The sequence below is a fragment of the Chelonus insularis genome, unplaced genomic scaffold (genome assembly GCF_013357705.1).
Source record: "Chelonus insularis isolate UGA/USDA-ARS -01 unplaced genomic scaffold, ASM1335770v1 contig_324_pilon, whole genome shotgun sequence".
NCBI classification, from domain to species: domain Eukaryota; kingdom Metazoa; phylum Arthropoda; class Insecta; order Hymenoptera; family Braconidae; genus Chelonus; species Chelonus insularis.
In genome coordinates, this window is record NW_023276494.1 from 439750 (window position 1) to 461637 (window position 21888).

The following is a 21888-nucleotide window of genomic DNA, read 5'->3' on the forward strand; positions in this document are numbered from 1 at the left end:
AATGTTCATATAACAAAATATTTCCCTGAGACTTGCACCAAATTTAGCAGAGTTAAATTCAGTTTATGATTCATTTGCTTTCTACATGATATTTCTAACTTATATGCGTTCTAAGATTTTTTTATGTAGAACTGGCGTCTAACTAACGCAAAATTTCAAAGAAAAAAATCTTTATCATCAACGTCATCAAACAATCGATCGTACCAGATATTGTGCGTTTCTGAATGGTTGACATGATCGGATGTTTTCATTTTTTATATTTGCACATTAAATAAGACCACGTTGGTATTCTATTTTCTTTATAAAAATATTACCTGGTAGTTTCTTAGAAATACATAATTGTAATAACGAAGAACCTGAATTTGCTCAAAGGATTACTGATTAATTTAAAGTGTTCATTGATGAGTCACCTATAAAAGATATAAATTATCCTGTAAATTAAAAATAGTAAAAAGAAAATACTACAAATTTTTTTTTCCTACTATAGAATGATAAAAACTAAGGAAGTACGTAATAATCATGCCATACCAAATTATCAAATCAATTATATAAATTGAAATCTATTAACATCTTCTATTGATTTATTTTATTATATTGAGATCATTTCTTAAGTCGCCATCAATGAAAGTCTTCTTAGTTTAAAGCTTTAATACTGTTTACATAACAAAGATATTGCGTAATACGTTATAAATGATGAAGTCATATCCTATCGTTATTAGCTATCTTCATAATATCGTCATACTTTTTCTTTACGTCATGAGTCGAGCAGTTTCTTTATTAGAAAAAAGGAAAAATGAAAGACAGTGATTTAATTTTAGAAAAATCAATTTTCTCCATTAGAAATAGTCAATTTTGTATATTTTTGGACATTACAGTAATTTGTATATATAAATTTTACTTTTTATAATCTATCGAAAATTCAGGTTCAAGCCCAATTAAAGATTAACATTAGATTTAATACCCTTGGGACCTTAAACTCAACGTAAGTACTCCTGAGATAGCAAAAAATGTCTTTAAAAAATATTGCCAAAATAATCATCTTTTTTTCTACTTATTAAAAACAATTTTACTTCAAAACCAAAAAAATTTAAGGCCCTAATATTTATGTAAATAGTACAAACCCAAATATAAGGGAGATTCTTTGATAACATGATAAAGATTGTCAGACGATTTTCAATATTATAAAAGTCGGATAATTTGTTGCGGAATGGCTTATCAGTGATAATTCGTGGAATATTATGACTAAGTTAGCGAATAGTCGGCTGAGAGATGCCCTACTCTCGTGACGAACTATCCTGGTAACTTGGATCTATATAATGCGATTTACCAGGGTACTCATTCATTAGTGAAAATTCAGTTGATCTAGATTGATTAATTTTTGCGAAAAATTTTATACATAATTTTAGTGTAATAAAAATTAATTCAAGAGCACATTATAATTACTTAAAAATAGTTTTAATTTTTAACTATGGAATTATTAAATATTTATACAATAACAGCATTTTGCTCAACAATAGTGGTTTTGGTGACAGCATTTTATTTTTATGCTCACTATAAATTAACATATTGGACTCGTCGAGGGATCGAACAGTTACCCAATCCACATATCATTTTTGGTCATGTCAAAGATGCTATGTTGTTTCGTACAGCTCCAGGATTTCACATGGGCCAACTTTATTTATCAGCGAGACCTGAAGCACCTTACATTGGTTTTTATATATTCCATAAACCCTGTCTCTTAGTGAGAGATCCTGAGGTGGCCAAGCAAATGTTTGTGACAGACTTTGAGATATTCAGTGACCGTCATTTCTCAGGATCTGAACAACTAGACAGTTTTGGAATGTTGAATCTCTTTGGTCTGAAGAATCCAGCATGGAAATTCTTGAGAACCAAAATTTCTCCAGTATTAACAAAAGGAAAATTGAGACAAATGTATCCTCTCATGATTGAGACCTCCAAACCCATGATGGAATATTTAGAAAATAAATCAACTGTCGAAAAAGGTAGTGATGTCAAAAAAGTCGATGTTCAGGATTTGATTTTTAGATTTACAATTGATTCAATTTCTAACATTGCTCTTGGAACAAAGACTGATTCCTTTCATAATCCAAATACTGACTATACCAAAGAAAGTAAGTTCAATTGATTGAGTAATCGTCAACTTTATAGAAAATTTATTTTCTAATTTATGTAATTAAATTTTTAGTAATGCGCTTATTCCATGGATCAGATCGTATGCGTGCTTTGATTACTGTTTTCTTCATCCCAGAGATCGTTAGATATGGTGGTTACATGTTCTTATTTAAGCTTAAACATGCCAAGAAACTCTTCTGGGATGGACTTCGAGCTCGAGACACAGCTCAAACAGCACAGCGAGGTGATTTTATTGATGCTCTGGTCAGCCTTAAACATGCTGAACAATCTCCATTATACAGTAAGTATCTTAACTGTTGCCAAGAACAGATTGTCATAAAATATTTTTTATTAACATTTGATTAAATTTTTATTCAAGAATTTGAGGGCGAAAATCTCATGTCACTAGCTGGTATGTTCTTCTCTGGTTTGGAGTCGAGTTCCAGTGCTGCTTCATTTACTCTTTTAGAGCTTGCAAGAAATTCTGAGCTTCAAAACCTTGCACGAGAAGAAATCAAAGAAATCATCGCCAAATATGGATGGACTATGGAAGCTTTCGAGAAAATGAAGTTTTTGGAGCAATGTATTTACGAGGGAGTTAGAATGTATCCTCCAGCAACCATTGTTGATAGAAAAGCTCGAGAAGACTATCCTATTCCTAACACTGATGTTGTATTGGAAAAAGGCACACCAGTATTTATTTCTTTGTATGGAATGCATTCGAATGAGACCAACTTTCCAGAACCTAGAGTTTTTAATCCAGATCGTTTTGCTGATGGTCAAAAACCTATTGCCTTTATGGGATTTGGTATTGGACCAAGGATGTGTGTTGGTGTAAAAATGGGACTTCTTTACACCAAATTTATCATCTCAAAGATTTTGATTAATTATGAAATTTACCAGAAGTCTGAAAGTACTAATGATTTAGATAAACGTGGAACTTTAAGTATTGTTGCTGATGGTATCAATGTTTTCTACAGGCCTATCACTCCACAGTTAGATGAAAACAATAATGTCATCGTCAAATAGAAAATCTAATGTATTTAACGAATGTATTAATTAACAGTCTGATAACTTTAATTATTTGTAAAAATTATTATGAACAATTATTAACATTCCTATTTAAATATCTACTTAAGTGCTAAAATCTGTGATTTACTTTGTAATGATTATGTTTTTCTCTTTTATTATAAAAATAAATAAATGAACATAAAAAAAAATTATTCAGTTTGTAGTATTTTAAAATAGGGTTTCATTAAAAGAAATCATTGTTTCTTACCATCTAAAAGTAGCTTTAGATTACAAGTGTACAAATTATAACTAATTGATAACGATTGAAATATTATTAGACAAAAATATTTAATGAAACTGAATAGTTATTTATTCTGATTTTCATTCTTTTATATTGCAAAAAGTTAGATTATTATTATTAAAAACTTTAAACAATATAAGTATACAAATGTACGTACAGTTAAACTTCTTGCTATTTTTTCAAGATAAGACCGGATATAAATAAACTTGACTTATCAGATCTTAAATAAGCATGAAATCAGACCAAATAATTAAAAAATTTTTTATAGAGTTCAAAAATCTTTAATTACTTCAAAATTAAACGAAAACATGTTTTTTGTTCAAATCATTTACATTCTTCGTTTTTCAATTGATAACAACAATTTTTCCTGTTTTTTTTTATTCTCGAATCTAAAAGACAATATTCTTAAATTTTTTACTTCTTCAATTAATCACGTACAGATACAGGAAAGAACTACATTTCATGTTATGTTTTTACGACAATTAAAAATCAATAAATAAGATTTTTTTAAATATCATTTTTTATTTCGAAAAATAGTATATAGTAAATAGTAATAATGTTTTTAATAATTTATATCAATGAATAAATAAATAAATAGTATATATAAATAGTTAAATACATGAATAAATATATAAATATGTCCATAAATAAATAAATTATTTAAAAAAATTTCCATTATCACAGATATTAGCACTAGTCAGAACTTAATTGACTTTTAGTTCTTAAATGCATTAGTGTTTTCATTTTATACATCGATTGCAACGTTATTGTTGTCATCAAGTTGATCATCAAGTGGTATGTACTGGACATTGATCCCTCCTGCGATGATACTCAACGTCCCTCGTTTATCTAATTCAACTTTTTCTTCTAATGGCTGATAAATGTCATATCTTGTCAATATTTTGGAAATGACTAGTTTTGTATACAACATTCCCATTTTCACACCGACACACATCCTTGGTCCGATTCCAAATCCCATAAAAGCATCAGGCTTCTGGTTATCACTAAAACGATCTGGATTGTAAACTTCAGGCTCAGGAAAGTATGTTTCATTTGAATGCATGCCATACAAAGAAATAAATATTGGTGTTCCTTTTTTTAATATAAAGTCAGTATTTGGAATCTGTAATGTTCAACATTGAAAAATGCATTAAAAGTTGAACTAATTAGTGTTATTAAATATTTCAAAAAAACATATCTTATATAATTACCTGATAATCTCGTCGAGCCACTCGATCAAGCATAGTTGCTGGTGGATGCATTCTTACTCCTTCGTAAATACATTGATCTACAAACTTCATTTTCTCGAACGCTTCTACAGTCCATCCATGTTTACCAATGATTTCTCTAATTTCTGCTCTTGCAAGTTTTTGGTACTCTGGATTTCTTGCTAACTCCATTAAAGTGAATGATGATGTGCTTGAAGCTGATTCCAAACCAGAGAAAAATATTCCTGCTTGAGATAATAAGTTGTTTCCTTCAAATTCTGTTAAAAATAAGAAATAATTATTTAAACTTTCATTTTATAATTGAATGTTATTCTCATAATAGAATTATTAAAATACTTACTGTAAATTGGGTTTTGTTCGCCGTTTTTCATGCTCACCAATGCATCGATAAAATCACCCCTTGTTGCACCACTTTTTTCTCGAGATTGAAGTGCTTCCCAAAATATTTGTTTAGCATACTTCAATTTGTATAATAAAAGTGAACCACCATATTTAACGATTTCTGGGATAAAGAAGACGGTGATTAAAGCTCTCATTCGATCTGTACCGTGATACATATTTAAGACTGAAAGTTGAAAAGAATTGTGTTAATAATTTTTCATCTAGATATATATTTTTAAATACCAAACTAAAATTTATATTAAATAAATAACGTAATTTCTTAAAACTTACTTTCTTCAGTAAAAACATTATTAGGATTGTGGAAAGAATCGGTTTTAGTTCCAAGACCAACATTAGCAGTTAAATCAATAGTATATTTACTAAGCAAATCTCGAAGATCAACCTTCTTCACTTCTTGTTCTTTCTTTTCAACTCCATCCTTCAAGAACTTCATCATGGGTTCAGAAGTTTCAACTAACAGAGGATACATTTGCTTCAACTTTCCTTTCGTTAAAATAGGCGTAATCTTTGACCTCAAAAATTTCCATGCTGGATTTTTCAATCCAAAGAGATTTAACATTCCAAAACTATCTTTCTGTGCAGCTCCAGCAAAGTGTCGATCACTGAACACATCAAAATCTGATACAAACATTTGCTTAGCTACCTCTGGATCTCTGATGAGTAGACAAGGCTTGTGGAAGATATAAAAACCAACGAATGGTGCATCAGGCCTAGCTGATTGATAAAGTTGACCCATATGAAGTCCTGGAGCTGTACGAAACAGCATAGCATCCTTGACGTGACCAAAGATGATATGAGGGTTTGGTAATTGTTCAATTCCATGTCGAGTCCAATAAGTTAACTTGTAACGAGCATAGAAGTACAATGCTGTCAACAAAATAACAAGTGTTGTAAAAAATGCAATTACTGTACTGTAACTGAAGAACTCCATGGTAAATATTCCAATAACTTTATTGTTGAAAATATTTAAATTAAACAAATGAATGGTTGTTATCCTTTAATATTATGCACTGTCTAATTTTTTTGGACTGAATGAATGTTAATGAATTAATGGGTAGTATATATATCAAAACAATGACCAATTTTAATCAGAGTAGGACATTGAGATTCCTTGTCATACGTCGATTTTCATTAACTGTACAACTTTTCCTCTTATCCTCCTACGTATTTTACATCACAGTTGTAAAGAAAAGGAATTGTGACGTAGTCTTTTCCTGGCTCATAGAAGGATATTAATATCATTCATAATAATTCAGACATGTCATATGACGGATGGAAAATGTTTTGTTCTAACGGAAGCAACATAGTACGTATAAGTGTTGCTTAATAGTAAAACTAAATACATAGAAATTTGGTAATCAAGTTTGATTAATAATTTATTTTTAGAATAAGCTGAATCAAAGCTAATTTTCTTATAAAAAATGATAAATACTTTGAATTAAATTTTAATATCCATAATAATAATTGTCATTGTTTCAATCACATTCATTGTCCTTCTAATTAGTGAATGAATGAATGATACTTTGTAACAATAAATGATTTCAGATATTATTTGGAAACCAATAATGCATCTCTATCTAAAAATACTTGAACATCTATTTTATTCTTCTCATATGTTTTATTTCCACTCAATTTCCAAAATTCCTGACAAGACTGCGCTAAAGATCATCTTCAAGTCTGCGCAACGTGGCATAGGCGTAGAATTCAAAAAACCAAACAACTTCAGAAATAAATCTCTCTAAACCCCACCCGCTAAGCTTAAAAAATGAAAAAGAAGACAAGGAAGAGGATTGAGTAAATGAAGAAGAAGACGAGGAAAACGAGCATGCAAGAGAAGCCGCGTTTACTTCTAGCTCGCCATTTTTGGCCGCCCCACCAGTGAATTTCTGAAGAAAAGAGAGCTTTGATTCTCTCAAAGCTTTTCAAGCAGCACTTGTCGCGTGTCGCTCCACTCGCGAGGGTAAGTAACGAGTGAAAATTATCATTAATATTTCGATAAATAAAATAAAAATAATTCAATTGTGTTTATTAATTATTTGACAGCAGCAGTAGTAAAAAGCTTACACTAAATAATTATTAATTGAAGAATACAACTAAATGCATCAAATTTATGAAATTAAATGGAGTTGGGAAAATAAAGTGGCCATTAATAAACGCGAGTGTGATATATATATAAAGTCATTGAAATTTTTTTTAGGAGAAGAGTAGTTATTATTTGTCATCAAATGTGAATTTCCCAACTCCTGATGCTCTTCTTAAGTTTCAAAACTCTGCACAATTATTCTGCTTATGCTTTAAAGGCTTTTGATTGCTTCGTTATGGAGTAAGTAGCATTAACACCTCCTAACACCTGCATTTACTTTCATTATATTAGAGTGGTTTATTAGTTTGAAATTCGTCTTAACAGTTTGCATTTTTTTCTACACTATATTCTTAACAGATTCAAAATTATTTCCTGTTTAATGATAATTCAAGAATAGTCTTCAAAACAAGTGAAAGCAATTTGTAATAATAAAATCGAAAGCAAATTATTTTAAAAATGAATTGATTTAAATGATTTCCAAAGTAGTATGAAAATAAAAAAGATCTGTAGATGGAAATTAATAAAATAAAAATGACAGGAAATAATTGAATGATTCATCAACCAGGTCAAGTAAATTATAACCCTATAATCAAATCACAGAAATTCGTTTGTATCTTGTCCGGTGATCGTTCTACGACACTGGCAATTAAGTTCTGAAATAACTTTGAACCAAAAATCCTTGGCGTTATTCCCAAAGTTACATGAGAAATTTAAATTGTAGAAAAGCGTCAAGTAATGAAGACTAAAAAATAATTAACATAAATAACAAAAAAAAAGGAAAAGTATGATTAAATGTTATAAACAGTATAGGTGATGTTCTAAGTGTAATGTTGTGGTTGTGAAAATGGTGAGATGTTGGTGTGTTGATCATCAAGTTGACTGTTAAATGGGATTAATGACAATGTCATTGAAGAAGCCAAATGGATGAAGCGACCGCGGATGGAATGTTTCGCAAACTTTCGAACACGTCTATAAATAAATACGAAATACTTAGATCGGATGTCGGCCGGCGTTGGCGGCCAAGTAAAGCTCGATCTTCTGGGTTACGAAGACTAGTTCTCTTTCCTACTCTTTCTTTAACTTATAACTCTCATCACCAGCAACAGCAGTAGCTTAAGCCTCATATTTTCATCTCCAGCTCTATATACCCACCACATTTTCATGACGATCGAGACGAATATTTATAGATTTCAGTATAGTTGGTCTATATTTGTGTGCAAGATACCAAGTCTATGGTGGCAATAAACTACCACGATAATAATAACAATAAATTATTCTTTGATTAACTAACCTGTCAGCTGGCTGTTTGTTTAATAGAATTTTCTATTATTTTACTACAGAAAGCTATGAATGGATATTTTAAGTATGTTTAATTAATTTTTACATTTATTACATAAATAATAATAACAATAGAAATTAGTATAGTCAATGAGATTATTATTATCAGTCATGAATTGTTAATGAAATTTATTTTATGTCATAATATTGGATACCATCTATTTCTGAATTTAAAAATAGAGTGTTAAAAATGAATTAACATTTGAATAATTACTTATTTTTTTGGTCCCCACTTTCGATATTTTTAACTTCTTTGAAAAAATATGTATCCAGTTTAAAAGTGTATTTTACCTATTTTTAGGTTTATTGTTGTTCTTTCAAAATGTCCCAATTTTAATCCCTAATTAGATTCAACCAATCATTATTACTATTTTTATTATTTAATATTTAATTTAATAACTAAACAAATGAAATAAATTTTAATGTAATATATTTATTTTCAATAGTATACTACATCATTATTATTATTGAAAATTTTTAATTCTTATTGATCATTAATTTCTTCATTTACATAGAAAATTCGATAGTTTTGTGACCAAAGTACCAAAACCAAAACCACCACCATGGACGCGATCAAGAAGAAAATGCAAGCGATGAAGCTTGAGAAGGACAATGCACAGGATAAAGCAGATACCTGTGAAGGACAGGCCAAAGAGGCCAATATGCGTGCGGATAAAGTTATGGAGGAGGTGCAAGATTTGCAGAAGAAACTTCAACAAGTTGAATCAGACTTGACGACCAACAAGGCTAATCTTGAACAAGCCAACAAAGATTTAGAAGAACGTGAAAAGTCTTTAACTAATGTAAGCAGTCATCATTTAATATTAATATCGTAAAAAATTATACTGAAATAATTACCTCAATTAAATTATAAACATTTGTAGGCTGAATCTGAGGTAGCTGCATTAAATAGGAAAGTTCAATTGATTGAAGAAGACCTCGAACGTTCTGAGGAACGTCTCAACACTGCTACTGCCAAGCTTACAGAAGCTTCCCAAGCTGCTGATGAATCCAGTCGGTGAGTTTCAGTTCCTTTATCAACTTATCCATTGAATACTGAAACAAAAGTTTGAATTAAAAGAATAATTGCTTGATAATTACTTAAAAAAAAAAATTATTAATTCTAGTATGTGCAAAGTATTGGAAAACCGAGCCCAACAAGACGAGGAACGTATGGATCAATTAACGAATCAACTTAAAGAAGCTCGTTTACTTGCTGAGGATGCTGACGGAAAATCTGATGAAGTATCTCGCAAACTAGCCTTTGTTGAAGACGAACTTGAAGTTGCTGAAGATCGTGTGAAATCAGGAGAGGCAAAGATCATGGAGTTGGAAGAAGAACTCAAAGTTGTCGGAAACAGCTTAAAATCTCTTGAAGTTTCAGAAGAAAAGGTAATTTTCTACTTTAAAGATTGAAAAGATAAAATTGATTGAATAAAAAAACTCCATATAAGAAATACTTAAACATTTAAAATAATCTAGGCCAACCAAAGAGTCGAAGAATTCAAACGTCAATTGAAGACATTGACTGTCAAACTAAAGGAAGCTGAAGCTCGTGCTGAATTTGCAGAGAAGACAGTCAAGAAATTACAGAAAGAAGTTGACAGGCTCGAAGGTATAGTTGTATTAAATTATTATTATTTAGTTGAAAATACTAAATACCAATAAGGACATTTAATTATAATGATATTAATATTAACAATTGAATGATAATGATATAAATATCATTTTTTACTACGATAACAATGATGTAAATAATTCTAATTAATCAAGAATGGATAATTCCATGATAAATAATTTTTATTACTGAAATGATTAATTAAAATTGGACACAATTGAATTTTTAATTGCAGACGAATTGAGTAACCAGAAGGAAAAACACAAAGCTATTTGCGACGACTTGGATTCAACATTTGCTGAGCTTACTGGCTATTAAATAATTTATTTACATTACAATATACCTACCTATTACTAGAAGACAGAAAGACATCAATAATACACTTAACGTGCTTTTTTTCTTTTTTTTCTTATTCATTTATTTTAATTATTTATCTTTGTTGTCATTTATTTATTCAGTTATTTTTATTTGCAATATCAAATTCGAAAAAAAAAACCAAAACATTACTGAACAACTAGATTACTGTACGTACGTTTTTAGCGACATAAAAAGAACTTATTTGCTTCACTGCAACGACCAGCTCATTTTACAGGTACTTTTTGTATTTTTCCAGTTGAGGAAAAATATAAAATTACCCCTTAGACGCCTGCACTCGCTAATTTTTTTTACATATTCCCTAAATAGTATTTTGTTGAAAATCTGCAGATTGGAAAAATTATTTTAAGACTCTATTTGATGATTGAAATAATTTTAAAATATACAACTGAACATCTGCAGATCTTTTTAGTGAGACATTCAACTCTAAAACTATTTTTTAGTTATTTTTCATAATAATGTAACTTTTTTACATGTACTAACATCAATCTCTAGGTGAACCTGTGTCCAGATAGTTGGTTTTCCATTTTTAAATTGAAAAATACTCTGAGTATACCAGAGAAATAAACAAATAACAAAATTCTTCATTTATCAATAAACTAATTTTTGTGCATTTCAAATTTTTCAGACGAACTTGGAATCAACAAAGACAGATACAAGTCACTTGCAGACGAAATGGACTCAACTTTCGCCGAATTGGCTGGATATTAAAGAAAAAATTTTACCAAATTTCTTTTTTCCTGGTCGAAAGAAAAAAAAAAACAGAACATGGAATCGAGGATTTGTATCAATATACGAGATTACTTCCTCAATATACAGTTCTGGACAATTTAAATTGTTTTATTTATTACCATAATTATATCATAATTATCATAATAATTATTATTTTTCCTGTATGTCATTTAAGAATAAATTATTATCATCTGAATTTACAATACACAACCATCAACACTACATTACATAGCCAAAAAAATAATAATATTGGTCATATATTATTGTTTAATAAATATGTCTCCTCGTGAACAAATAAAATTGTATGAAAATATTATACAAATTTAATAAATTGATGTAAGTGTTTTAAAACAGTTGTTTTTTAAATTACTAATACCCAATTATATTTTATCATTTGATGTTAAAGATGAAAATCAATATTAAATTGATCTTTGAAAGCCATGAGCTATATTTTAAAATTTTCTTTAGCCTCTGCAATTATTTTTCCATCCTGTCCAAGCTTCGAATCCCTGCGTCTTGTATATCAATTTAGCACACTGAGAAGCCAAAGTAATATCATCAGTCATAACATCTTCGCACCTTACATTGCAACCATTTCCAGGTTGACCAGAATCGCTACACCAATATCGGCTATTGATTTGAAACAATCCATAATCACGAGAACCATCTGTGTTGAGAGGATCGACTGCATCAGTTCTTCCAGAGCTTTCAGCCATTATCAAACAAATCCAAGTATTTATCTGATTTTCGGGGAACCCTTGAAGACGTAATTGTTCTCGAAGTTGGTCTTCAGTTAAAGTTACTGCCTGGATTTCTCGATTAATGTAAAAAGCAATCACAACTATAATGAAAATTGGTTTCAACATTTTTCTACTTAAATGTTTTTTATATTCCACTGACAATGAAACTTGAAATGATTTTTAAGAAAAGAAATGCTTAGTATTTATACCTGTTATCTAGATTATTGCAAGAGCAATAAATCAAATAATTACACCTGAACTAAATGACAGAGCTGATAATTCTCTAGTTGAACAATAACTCTTCAAAGAACGTCATGAGAATAGATTTGAACGACAATGGACGATCACTTGAAGAAAAAGTTAAGACTACAAGTAAATATTTTACTTTGTTACAAAATAGCGAATAATTGATGAGTTTCTTACCTTCAATAAACATTAATTTTCTTAACAATTATTCAGTCAGGGTAATGACTTAGTTATCAAACCATCAGTATTTATTTTTCTTTTGTTATTTTACGTATGAAGAATAATCACTTTTCCTTATGAAATTATGCATTTTTTTTGTGATAAACACCAAATTGATGAAACTTATTGCTGATGATCAGAAGATTTCAAATTCTTATCCTTTATTTGAAAGATAAACAATTATATACTTCATTCCTAAAGTTTTTTTTTATCATTCTAAAGATTATACAAGTATAACCTAAAAACAATACGTATCTACCGGCAATATTTATCGATACTTTATAAATTAGTAATTACTTTGTTCTTCAAACTTTTGGGATATTTGGCGCTACTTTTTCGCAAGCGAATGCAGTGCTGCCGCATACGGCGATTTGAAGTACTTCGGTGTTTTGTGTAATGAGTAAACTTCGGTGTTTTGTTTAATAAGTAAATGCGTTAGATTGGTATAAATGTTTTCAATAAATACATAATTAATTTTATAAATAAGAAATTAATTTTATTTATTTATAATTTTTATGAATTCGAAGATATGTTACATACATGTTATTGAAGAATTTCTATTGACTCCAATATTCACATGGTAAGGAATGTTTGGGTGATTTACTACTTATTTTGTTTATAATTCATCTATTTACGTGATTTAACGTGATACTTTCAATACATATAAAAGACAATTTCATCGAATATGTAGGAAAGTTACATAACAATATCAACTAAATAGTGTTCATTGTTGTTAAGGTTATGTATGTTATTGTTATAGGAATCTGTTTACATGACAACAGAGGAAACTACAGTACATAGCGAAGAAATTGATCCAGCAACACTAAAACTATCAAGTGGAATATCAACGAATGTAATAAACTAATTTGAACGAATTTATTTTTAATAATTGCTCATTTTACTTCGATTTTATATGAAGTCAATGATTTAATTCAATTTCTAGAATCAAATAAAAGGTATGTTCTTTCAATTATTAACAATCAACATAAAATAATATATATTTTACTTTTAGGATTTATTAAAAAGACTAGAATAATTGAAAAGACTAATAGTTCGTGGATAATCATTGACAATGTTTAAAAACACATTTCAAAGTGGATTTTTATCAATATTATACTCCATTGGAAGTAAACCACTCCAAATTTGGGATAAGAAAGTAAGGAATGGACACATAAAACGCATTACTGACAATGACATTCAGAGTTTAGTTCTGGAAATTCTTGGAAGTAATGTAAGTACAACATATATCACTTGTCCAGCCGATCCTCGAAAGACTTTAGGAATCAAACTGCCATTTCTTGTTATGATCATCAAAAATCTTAAGAAATATTTCACTTTTGAAGTTCAAGTAAGTTCACCTTTCATATTTATCAGCAATCCTGATTAATTAATTATGTAATTTAACGTATTAATAAATTTATTGTAGGTAATAGATGACAAGAACGTTCGCAGAAGATTTAGAGCGAGTAATTATCAATCAACAACTCGAGTAAAGCCATTTATTTGCACAATGCCAATGAGACTTGACGATGGATGGAATCAAATTCAATTCAATCTAGCAGACTTTACTCGACGAGCCTATGGAACTAATTACGTCGAAACCCTACGTGTTCAGATACATGCAAATTGTCGAATACGACGAGTTTATTTCTCTGATAGACTTTATTCTGAAGACGAGTTACCAGCAGAGTTTAAGTTATTTTTACCGATTCAAAACAAAGCAAAATGTTGATAAGAGTGACTGTTTTTATAATTCATAAACTAGATGGTGTAACTAATAATAATTAATCATTGATGTTGTTAATTTTTGATTAATTACTGATCAATCATTAGTGTAATCAATGGAACAATGATACATGTGTTAAATAATATCGATAATTTGATATAAAGAAAAGTAAAAGAATAATAGTTATGAATTAATCAATTAATAACATTTCATAATTTTATTTAATTTCATATTTTCTTTTGTGTTTTTTTTTCATTGTAATTACTGGAATTGAGTGTAAAAATATTGATTGAGTTTGGCAATTTTTATCTGTGAATGTTAAAGATTTTTTCAAATTATACACATCAGTTAATGCTTGCTGAATATTTTGTATAATTTCATCGCGCTCATAGTGACGATCTTGTAAATAAATTCTTCGAAATCTGAAGTTTGGGTGTAATGTTATACGTTGAAGAAACTTATAATCAGTTCCAAAAAAATCTTTGGAAAGATTTTGTAAATTGAGCTCAAGCAAATTCCAATCATCTTCAAGAATGAAAGGTAGAAAAACTGAGCTCGGAGTAACTTTTGGAATCTTCTCGCGAGTTGAGTTGGTTATTAGAACAAATTTGCGACGATAATCTTGTTGATCAAGAAACTAAATAAATAATATTTAAAAAATTACTTTTTTTATAAATACATTATTAAATTTCTAAAAGTGTCTTTGAAGAATTATAATAATTATCTTTTCATTTGGTTAACTATTTATTTATATTAATAATCGATGACTATTCTCCGACATATTCAATATGAATTAAAACTAATATTAAATATAGCTCTAAGGTAATATCAATAACTATGAAAATTCATAACTTATTGTGAATTGTTAATTAAATTACTGTTTTATTTATTTTTCAGATATAAAAAATCAATATGTAAAACCTGGAATTCAAGTTTGCCTTCAAGTCTGAGATTCTTGAGCACTAAAACCAGAATCGGAAGTTTTGAACGAAGAAAATCCTTTGAATCAGCTGGACAAGTCAGTGTAGTAGGTATACAATCTACACTATTACTCCTTGCAGTTTTTCCTATAATTTCAATTACTCCATCGCCATTTAATAACTGATCCTTAACTCTTTTAATACTTCCATCTAATGAGATGTATTTTGACCAAAGTTCTAACGGGTCATTATTTATACTACACAAAAGTGATTCAAATCCATCATAATTTACTTTAAACATTATTTTACTATTAAAAAATTTTTTTCTCGAATCATTGAGATTTGTTAAATCATGTCTTGGTTAATTTAGCATAGCTTGAGTAAAGCTTAAAACCGAACTGAAGGATCGATAACATTTTCTTTTGTTTTATAATTATTTTGAACTAATTCGATTAATCTAGAATTCAATTGATTCATATTATTTATAAATATTAATGAATTATAAAAAAAAAATATCATTTAATTAACTAAAAAGAAAATTTATTGAGTTCTTTTTTCGAGATAAAGAAAGTTCAACTCTAATTCTGGAAAATTATTATTTCGGAGTAAATCAATATCTCATTACTGTGATTGATTTTCTTATTTTAAAATAATTAATTTTTTTTTTTACATGCTACTAGATGTAATACAAAAAAGTCATGAAGATATTACGCATGTGCTGTTTGTTATTAATTGATAATTATTAAGTATTGATTTTTTTTTCAATGTCTGAGAGTGGGAGAGTCTGCTTTGCTCTTAAATTATTTTCATGACATCTATACTATTAAATTTCGCCCTTTCTCTTCTCTTTCCTTCATCCTTCTTGTCTACCTCCTACCAGTACAGCTTTCCCAATACATCTCAGATATCAATTTCAATAAAATAAAAAAAAAACCCAACGGATATTTATATAAATAAATGTTATAAAAGACTTGACAATTAATTGAAGTTTTATTTTCACATTTTACAGAACAAATTAAAATGGCGGAGAGTAATTAACGAGTTGGAGCTTTATCAATTGGTCCTTAATATTTTTCAAATAGTCAATGAGCAGTTGAAATGAAGAAATTGTGCTAGTAGATAACAAGAAAAAGGATTCGTTGAATTAAATAATGAAATAACAGTCTCTAAAGAAACTTTTGATATGAGTTTTACGGCCAAATAATTTATAAAATAGTGTTAAAGCGCGAATACTCATCGCGGCAAGAATACAAACGCGCCAGCGCGAGGTGTTTTACGTGCACATTTACTTACACTCACACGAACATTTTTCAAATCGACGAATGCTATTATATATTTTGTATTGAGCACTCGTTTCGGGGGAGAGACGCCGACGCCCGGCGCCGACGTAGTTTTTAAAGCATCGAGACCGCATCAGAGTAATCTCACCAATCCCGGGGTCATAAGAGTACGATTATCATAACAAAAAAATATTTTTTAATTAATCAATTCATTCTAAAATCCTTCTACTGAGAACCTCACTAACGGTGCCAACGTTTCAAATTACATCTCTACGTGTCATTAACCGCGCACTCTAGTATTTATCATCTTTTATTCTTGTTTATCAACTAAACAGTGATTAGCAACAGCAAAAAAACCTTTCATCCATTACGAAATAAATTTAAAATTCTTAACGAAAAAATGCGTGGATCTTTTTTGAAGGTCAACGACACTAGCGGCCAAATATCGCGACGAAAATGATCGATGATCTTCAATGATCTGGATCGGATTTTGAGATTTGAATCAATTGATGTCAATAAAAGTACTTGATGTTGGAATTTGGTTTTAAAAAATTAACTCAATTATTTTATTAAAACAACTTGATGGTAAAAATTTTACAATTGACCAAAGCTTATGAAATGGACACAAACGGATGCAACTTGAGATCAGATGAAGAATTACAGTGTCGGATTTGTGCAGAATATGTTGAAGATAAAAATGGTAAAATGTATATATTCGATGATGATGCAAAGAAAAATTATCTTCAGACTAAAATTCGCAAGTATTTATATGTTTTGGTAAGTTTAATTAACATTAATTATCGTAGTTTATCGAATGATCATTAATTAATATTCAATAATTATTTATTACAAGTTAATTACATAAATTATTTCAACTGTAAATTCATCAAAAATACTAATTGCAGTGATTATTACTGTAGCAATTAATTTATTAATGATAAAATAATTAATATGAATTAATCAAGTCTTGAAAGATAAAAAAAATGTTAATAAATAATTATGTAAGATAATTAATTTTCATTATTAATTATTATTAAGGAGTTCAGCATAAAGGGCTTCTAAAAAACGTACATTTTGCGCACGATCCAGAAAAGTGTGAAAAATTAGCATTTTATCGATTGCATGCAACGAAGGTACTGTGAGTCGCGGTTGTATCGCTATATTTTCCCTCTCCCGAACTCTCATCACTCTAACGAGATGTATGTACATATAGATATGTATGATATATAGATTCGTGGTCCTATAAATATAATTCCCGATATGCAGATCAACTAGCGAAATTAGGATTGCTTGACGTAGATATCAATGAAGACGTCACAGATCATCTTCAGATTTCAATCAAACATGATATCCACGTGCTTAAACTAATACTGACTGATGCATTTAAAATTTTATCATTTTTTATTCATAAAATTTTTCGTTTTAATATCACTTGAGATAACAACAGAAAATTATTAAAATGATTGTCAATAAAAAATATTTAAATATTTGATATAAAATATTTCTAGGTTTCGCTGGAAGATAGATTACCTAAAATGGTATGCCTCACATGTGTCAGAAAATTGGAAAGTATTCACCGATTTGCTTCAATGGCACATAAAGCACAGGAAAAGCTTAGAACACAATTTTGTAGTCAGTTTGAAGAAGACGATATCAAGAAGAAAGACGATGATGATGATAATGATGATGCAAAAGGTGAACGTGGGCTACTGAGATCTATTCTGATTGGAAAGGTAAGTATTATCGTGAAACTAGCTCACCACATCTAGATAAAAAAAGTTTTATGTTTTTTTCTTGATTTGTACAGAGTGAAGATGATCTGGAAGATGTAATTCCTCTAAGTCCTCCAAACTGTTCTTCACATCCAATTCGTTCAATAGATGAAGAAAGTGGACTTACTGAAGAGATGGAAGTCAAAGTTGATCCTATGATTTTTCTCCAGTGTGGTTTAGATAGATCAGCATCTCCTAATGTATCAGATTTAAATTCTGATGAAGAAAAAAGCCAAATAAAGTTAGTGCTTTTACTCAAATTTTTTATAATTATTCCTACTCTTAATTATTTTATGGAATTTATTAAAAATCTTATAGAGATATATCTAGTTCAAATGAAGATGAAGAAACGAAAAGAAAATCTACTAAAACCCTATTAAAATCAGCTCCAGACCCCGATGATAACTCGGAAGAGGTTCCAACAAAATTCTTCAATTGTACAATTTGCTCTCATACATTTGAAACGCAAATCGGCCTACAAAATCATCTCTGGTCTCATTTACCTAGAGCCGAGTATCAATATGATGATGATGACGATAAGCTGCCTTCAATGAATAACCAACGTATTTACTCAAATAACAGTTCTGTAATACAGAATGGTGAGATGGAAAATTCCGGAGGATATGCTACTAATGGTAACTTCATCTGTCCTATTTGCAATAAAAAAATATCAACCAAAGGCAATTTAAAAGTACATTTAGAGACTCATAGGCCAAAAGGAAAATATGGTTGTGATATTTGTGGAAGAATGTAAGCATAAGTAATTCAATTATTTATGAATCAACATTTGGTCTTAATTAAATAATAAACTGTTTAATTTTTTAAATTTTAGATTCAAAACTCAATCTAATCTTTTTCGGCATAAAGAATACCATGGTGGTATTCAATTTCCCTGTAGTGTATGTGGTCGAGTGTATCCAACAAATTCAACATTACGTGCTCACAGTATCACTCATTCAGATCTTCGACCACACGCGTGTCCATTGTGTGACAAAACATTTAAACGAAATCAGGATTTAAAGTTTCATATAAATCAACATACAGGTGCAAGACCTTATCAATGTCCATATTGTCCAAAAGCATTCGCTAGCTCTGGTAACTGTTTTTCGCATCGAAAGCGAATGCATCCAAAAGAAGTACATAGAGATAGACAGAGAGCAGCTGATTTGATGAGGTGAATGCAATTAAAAAAGAAATAATAGCATCGTTAATTCAATTAATTACTCAAGAAATTAATTATTCATTTTTTTTTAAAATCATTTCATGCATTAATGCGTTAGCGAGTTCATTGGATGTTGATAATTTGACAGTTGATTAATTCAACTTGAAAATTAGTAAGCTAATGGATTAATTAATGGTGAATGTTTATTAAAATTGTTTTAGACAATTAATAGACAAATTTTGCTAAATAATTGTTTGAAACAATTCAAATGAAAAAATCACAAGTGATATTTAAATATTACTCATAGTAGACTGTAGATACGTCGTATTTGTAAGTAAAAAAATTCTATTTTTTAGAATGTTAGATAAGTGTTGATTTTTTAAAGGTTTTGTTCAGATTGAAATGACTTTTTTTACTAATACGACAATAACGATAATGATTAATCTTAGAGACATGATAAATAAAAATTAGAGTAGTTTCATGTACTCTGATGATACTTGAATTTTAATGAATTATTGCAACAATATTTCAATAATTAATAAAATATATTTTATTAATTAACTCAAGTGATGGCAATTGATGTAACTAGAAGTCATTTCAATTTAGAATTCCCTTCATAATCATCACACATTCTGAAGCCCTTATATATATTATACAAACATAATATAAAAAAAATCGTAGGTCTGTGATAAATCAGGGGTCTTCGCAGGTATTTATTATTACCATAAAATGATAATTTTTTGCCAATAAAAATTAAATAAATAGTATGTGAATGATCAGCTGTAATTTAAATTTCATTGTTATTAGTGCATCTTATAAACAATCATGGAAAACAAATAACAAATGTAAATGAGATAAGATGCTGAATAGTAGACAAATAAATAGATTAGGTTTTATTTATACTTAGAAAAAGTGTCAACTGAAACAAAAGAGGCAAATATAAAACGAATATACCCTGATGTAAATTTTTAAATAATTATTAATTTCAAGCTGAATATCAATAACAGAAATCTCTGGATCTAAAGAGGAACGTATTTATAAATAAAACAAATGTGAATGTTCTGATAATAAATATTTCAATGGAAATGTTAACAATAAATAATTAGTTTTAATTTAAAAGATTTTGATAACTTTATCAGACATAATTTTTTTGAAAAATAAATTAATTTATAGATTATTTTAGTTTATGAGTTATAAATTATTCAATGTTTATAGCGCGATAATTTTATTTTCAAATGCCCCTAGATTTTATTTCTACTAGGGAACAGAGAAATGAAATTAGTGTAAAATGATAATAAACAAATAATGGCATGTAAACGATGTTGAAAAAGACTGTAAACTTAACACATTAAGTGTCAAAGTAGAAATTAATGTTAATTAATATTACATTAATTATTTAAAATGCTATAAAAAATGAAAGTCAATTGTTTTTGACGTTCTTTTAGTCAATAGCACTATCGACAACAGTATTTATGAGTTTATTACATTAATAAATAAAATAATCAATGAAGAGAATAATTATTTAGTAGAAATAATTTTTTATTAAAAATAAAAGTCTGAGTAGAATTAAATTAGGTCTCGGAATGCAGTGATTAAACCTATTAAATTATACAACATAATATTAATGATTTCCATGATTATGAGTACTAGAGATACAATTTTTTATTACCAAGATGGTATCTTTATTTTTATGAATGCAGCAATTTATGTATGAATAAGTAACATCGAACTCTTCATAATGTAATAAATCAATCTTTACAAAATGATATATATCCAACTATTCTGTTTATCTTCCTTTATCTCTGCGTAATTAAACAAGATAAATTCTAATCTGCTTGATGGTTTGTATTATTTAATATCATCAAATTTAACAATTACATGATAAAATGTAATGAAGCGATTTTTTTTATCTTTCAAAGCTACTACATTTAAATGTCATTATTAAAATGAATTCATGAAAAATTTATTTCATGGTCAAGAGCATTTTTAATATCTTTTATTTTCAATTAATTATTTATCTACCACAGTATTTGATCATTTATATATATTTCTACTTTTTTGAGTTATTGAAATTTATATAATTTTATTTCTATTTTACTGATACTATGATTGTTATTACTTGATATTTTTTAGTTTATATTGCGATTATTTATCGTTTATGTTATCTTGAATACTTATTGCATAATCTTAATGAAAACTGTCAATTTTTCAAAATGCATTTTTAATTAATTATCTTTATTTTTTCTGCTATTTATTATATGGAATAATATTGTATCGATATTATAATTTGATCTAGTTTTAAGATAGTTTTAACAAGGTTTAGTTGGAATTTATCTATTCATATAACTTTGAAAAAAGTAAAATTCAGTGAGAGAATCAATTCCTAAAGTTAAAATTGACTGAATATGGCATTGATAGCTAAATGATTTATGACATTTTTTGTTGTCTAATCGAAAAATAATAATTAAAGATATTAGTTTTAATAAAATGATATAGTAATTTTGTCAATTTTAGAATTACGTAAATACTGCAATCAATTGTATCGACTTATAGTGAACGTCACAAATAAATGAATTAATTAGGAAGGCTTAAAATTTTTGC

At 28.5% G+C, this 21888-nt stretch overlaps 7 protein-coding genes across 11 annotated transcripts; 4 read left to right on the forward strand and 3 right to left on the reverse strand.

The window, feature by feature from the left end:
• The first annotated feature begins 1442 nt into the window (after window positions 1-1442).
• On the forward strand, window positions 1443-3268 carry LOC118065905 (cytochrome P450 6k1-like). The gene is made up of 3 exons (XM_035081513.1): window positions 1443-2132; window positions 2207-2434; window positions 2513-3268. Exons 1-3 carry the CDS (start codon window positions 1469-1471, stop codon window positions 3160-3162), a joined length of 1542 nt encoding a protein of 513 aa, XP_034937404.1. The 5' UTR covers window positions 1443-1468; the 3' UTR covers window positions 3163-3268.
• An 824-nt stretch (window positions 3269-4092) lies between these two features.
• LOC118065907 (cytochrome P450 6k1-like) lies at window positions 4093-9491 on the reverse strand. Of its 2 annotated transcripts, XM_035081518.1 has the most exons (5): window positions 9356-9491; window positions 5347-5943; window positions 5015-5239; window positions 4657-4931; window positions 4093-4568 (listed from the first exon to the last, which is right to left on the reverse strand). In XM_035081518.1, exons 2-5 carry the CDS (start codon window positions 5840-5842, stop codon window positions 4191-4193), a joined length of 1374 nt encoding a protein of 457 aa, XP_034937409.1. In that variant the 5' UTR covers window positions 5843-5943; window positions 9356-9491; the 3' UTR covers window positions 4093-4190. The 2 variants fall into 2 exon arrangements, with proteins under 2 accessions (XP_034937409.1, XP_034937408.1); XM_035081517.1 differs by lacking the exon at window positions 9356-9491 and having other exon boundaries at window positions 5347-6214.
• Tm2 (tropomyosin 2) lies at window positions 6901-11325 on the forward strand. 2 transcript variants are annotated; one of them, XM_035081523.1, is made up of 7 exons: window positions 6901-7036; window positions 9013-9300; window positions 9382-9515; window positions 9625-9889; window positions 9980-10112; window positions 10351-10707; window positions 11119-11325. In XM_035081523.1, the coding sequence occupies exons 2-6, from the start codon at window positions 9061-9063 to the stop codon at window positions 10431-10433; spliced, it is 855 nt and encodes a 284-aa protein (XP_034937414.1). In that variant the 5' UTR covers window positions 6901-7036; window positions 9013-9060; the 3' UTR covers window positions 10434-10707; window positions 11119-11325. The 2 variants fall into 2 exon arrangements, with proteins under 2 accessions (XP_034937414.1, XP_034937413.1); XM_035081522.1 differs by lacking the exon at window positions 10351-10707.
• A 274-nt stretch (window positions 11326-11599) lies between these two features.
• LOC118065911 (lysozyme-like) lies at window positions 11600-12124 on the reverse strand. Its single transcript, XM_035081526.1, has one exon. The coding sequence runs from the start codon at window positions 12086-12088 to the stop codon at window positions 11687-11689; it is 402 nt and encodes a 133-aa protein (XP_034937417.1). The 5' UTR covers window positions 12089-12124; the 3' UTR covers window positions 11600-11686.
• Window positions 12125-12788: 664 nt separating this feature from the next.
• Window positions 12789-14816, forward strand: Bug22 (cilia- and flagella-associated protein 20). Of its 2 annotated transcripts, XM_035081525.1 has the most exons (5): window positions 12793-12870; window positions 12955-13007; window positions 13188-13383; window positions 13440-13775; window positions 13854-14816. In XM_035081525.1, exons 4-5 carry the CDS (start codon window positions 13500-13502, stop codon window positions 14157-14159), a joined length of 582 nt encoding a protein of 193 aa, XP_034937416.1. In that variant the 5' UTR covers window positions 12793-12870; window positions 12955-13007; window positions 13188-13383; window positions 13440-13499; the 3' UTR covers window positions 14160-14816. The 2 variants fall into 2 exon arrangements, with proteins under 2 accessions (XP_034937415.1, XP_034937416.1); XM_035081524.1 differs by having other exon boundaries at window positions 12789-13007.
• LOC118065873 (cilia- and flagella-associated protein 20-like) lies at window positions 14401-15454 on the reverse strand (the record flags this gene model as incomplete). Its single annotated transcript, XM_035081431.1, has 2 exons — window positions 15075-15454; window positions 14401-14790 (listed from the first exon to the last, which is right to left on the reverse strand). Coding segments are annotated over exons 1-2 (690 nt in total), but the record flags the coding sequence as incomplete, so codon positions are not given.
• On the forward strand, window positions 14855-20344 carry LOC118065908 (zinc finger protein 691-like). 2 transcript variants are annotated; one of them, XM_035081519.1, is made up of 7 exons: window positions 14855-14975; window positions 15051-15184; window positions 16083-17130; window positions 17862-18086; window positions 18161-18366; window positions 18444-18875; window positions 18958-20344. In XM_035081519.1, the coding sequence occupies exons 3-7, from the start codon at window positions 16936-16938 to the stop codon at window positions 19301-19303; spliced, it is 1404 nt and encodes a 467-aa protein (XP_034937410.1). In that variant the 5' UTR covers window positions 14855-14975; window positions 15051-15184; window positions 16083-16935; the 3' UTR covers window positions 19304-20344. The 2 variants fall into 2 exon arrangements, with proteins under 2 accessions (XP_034937410.1, XP_034937411.1); XM_035081520.1 differs by having other exon boundaries at window positions 15051-15180.
• The last annotated feature ends 1544 nt before the right edge of the window (window positions 20345-21888 follow it).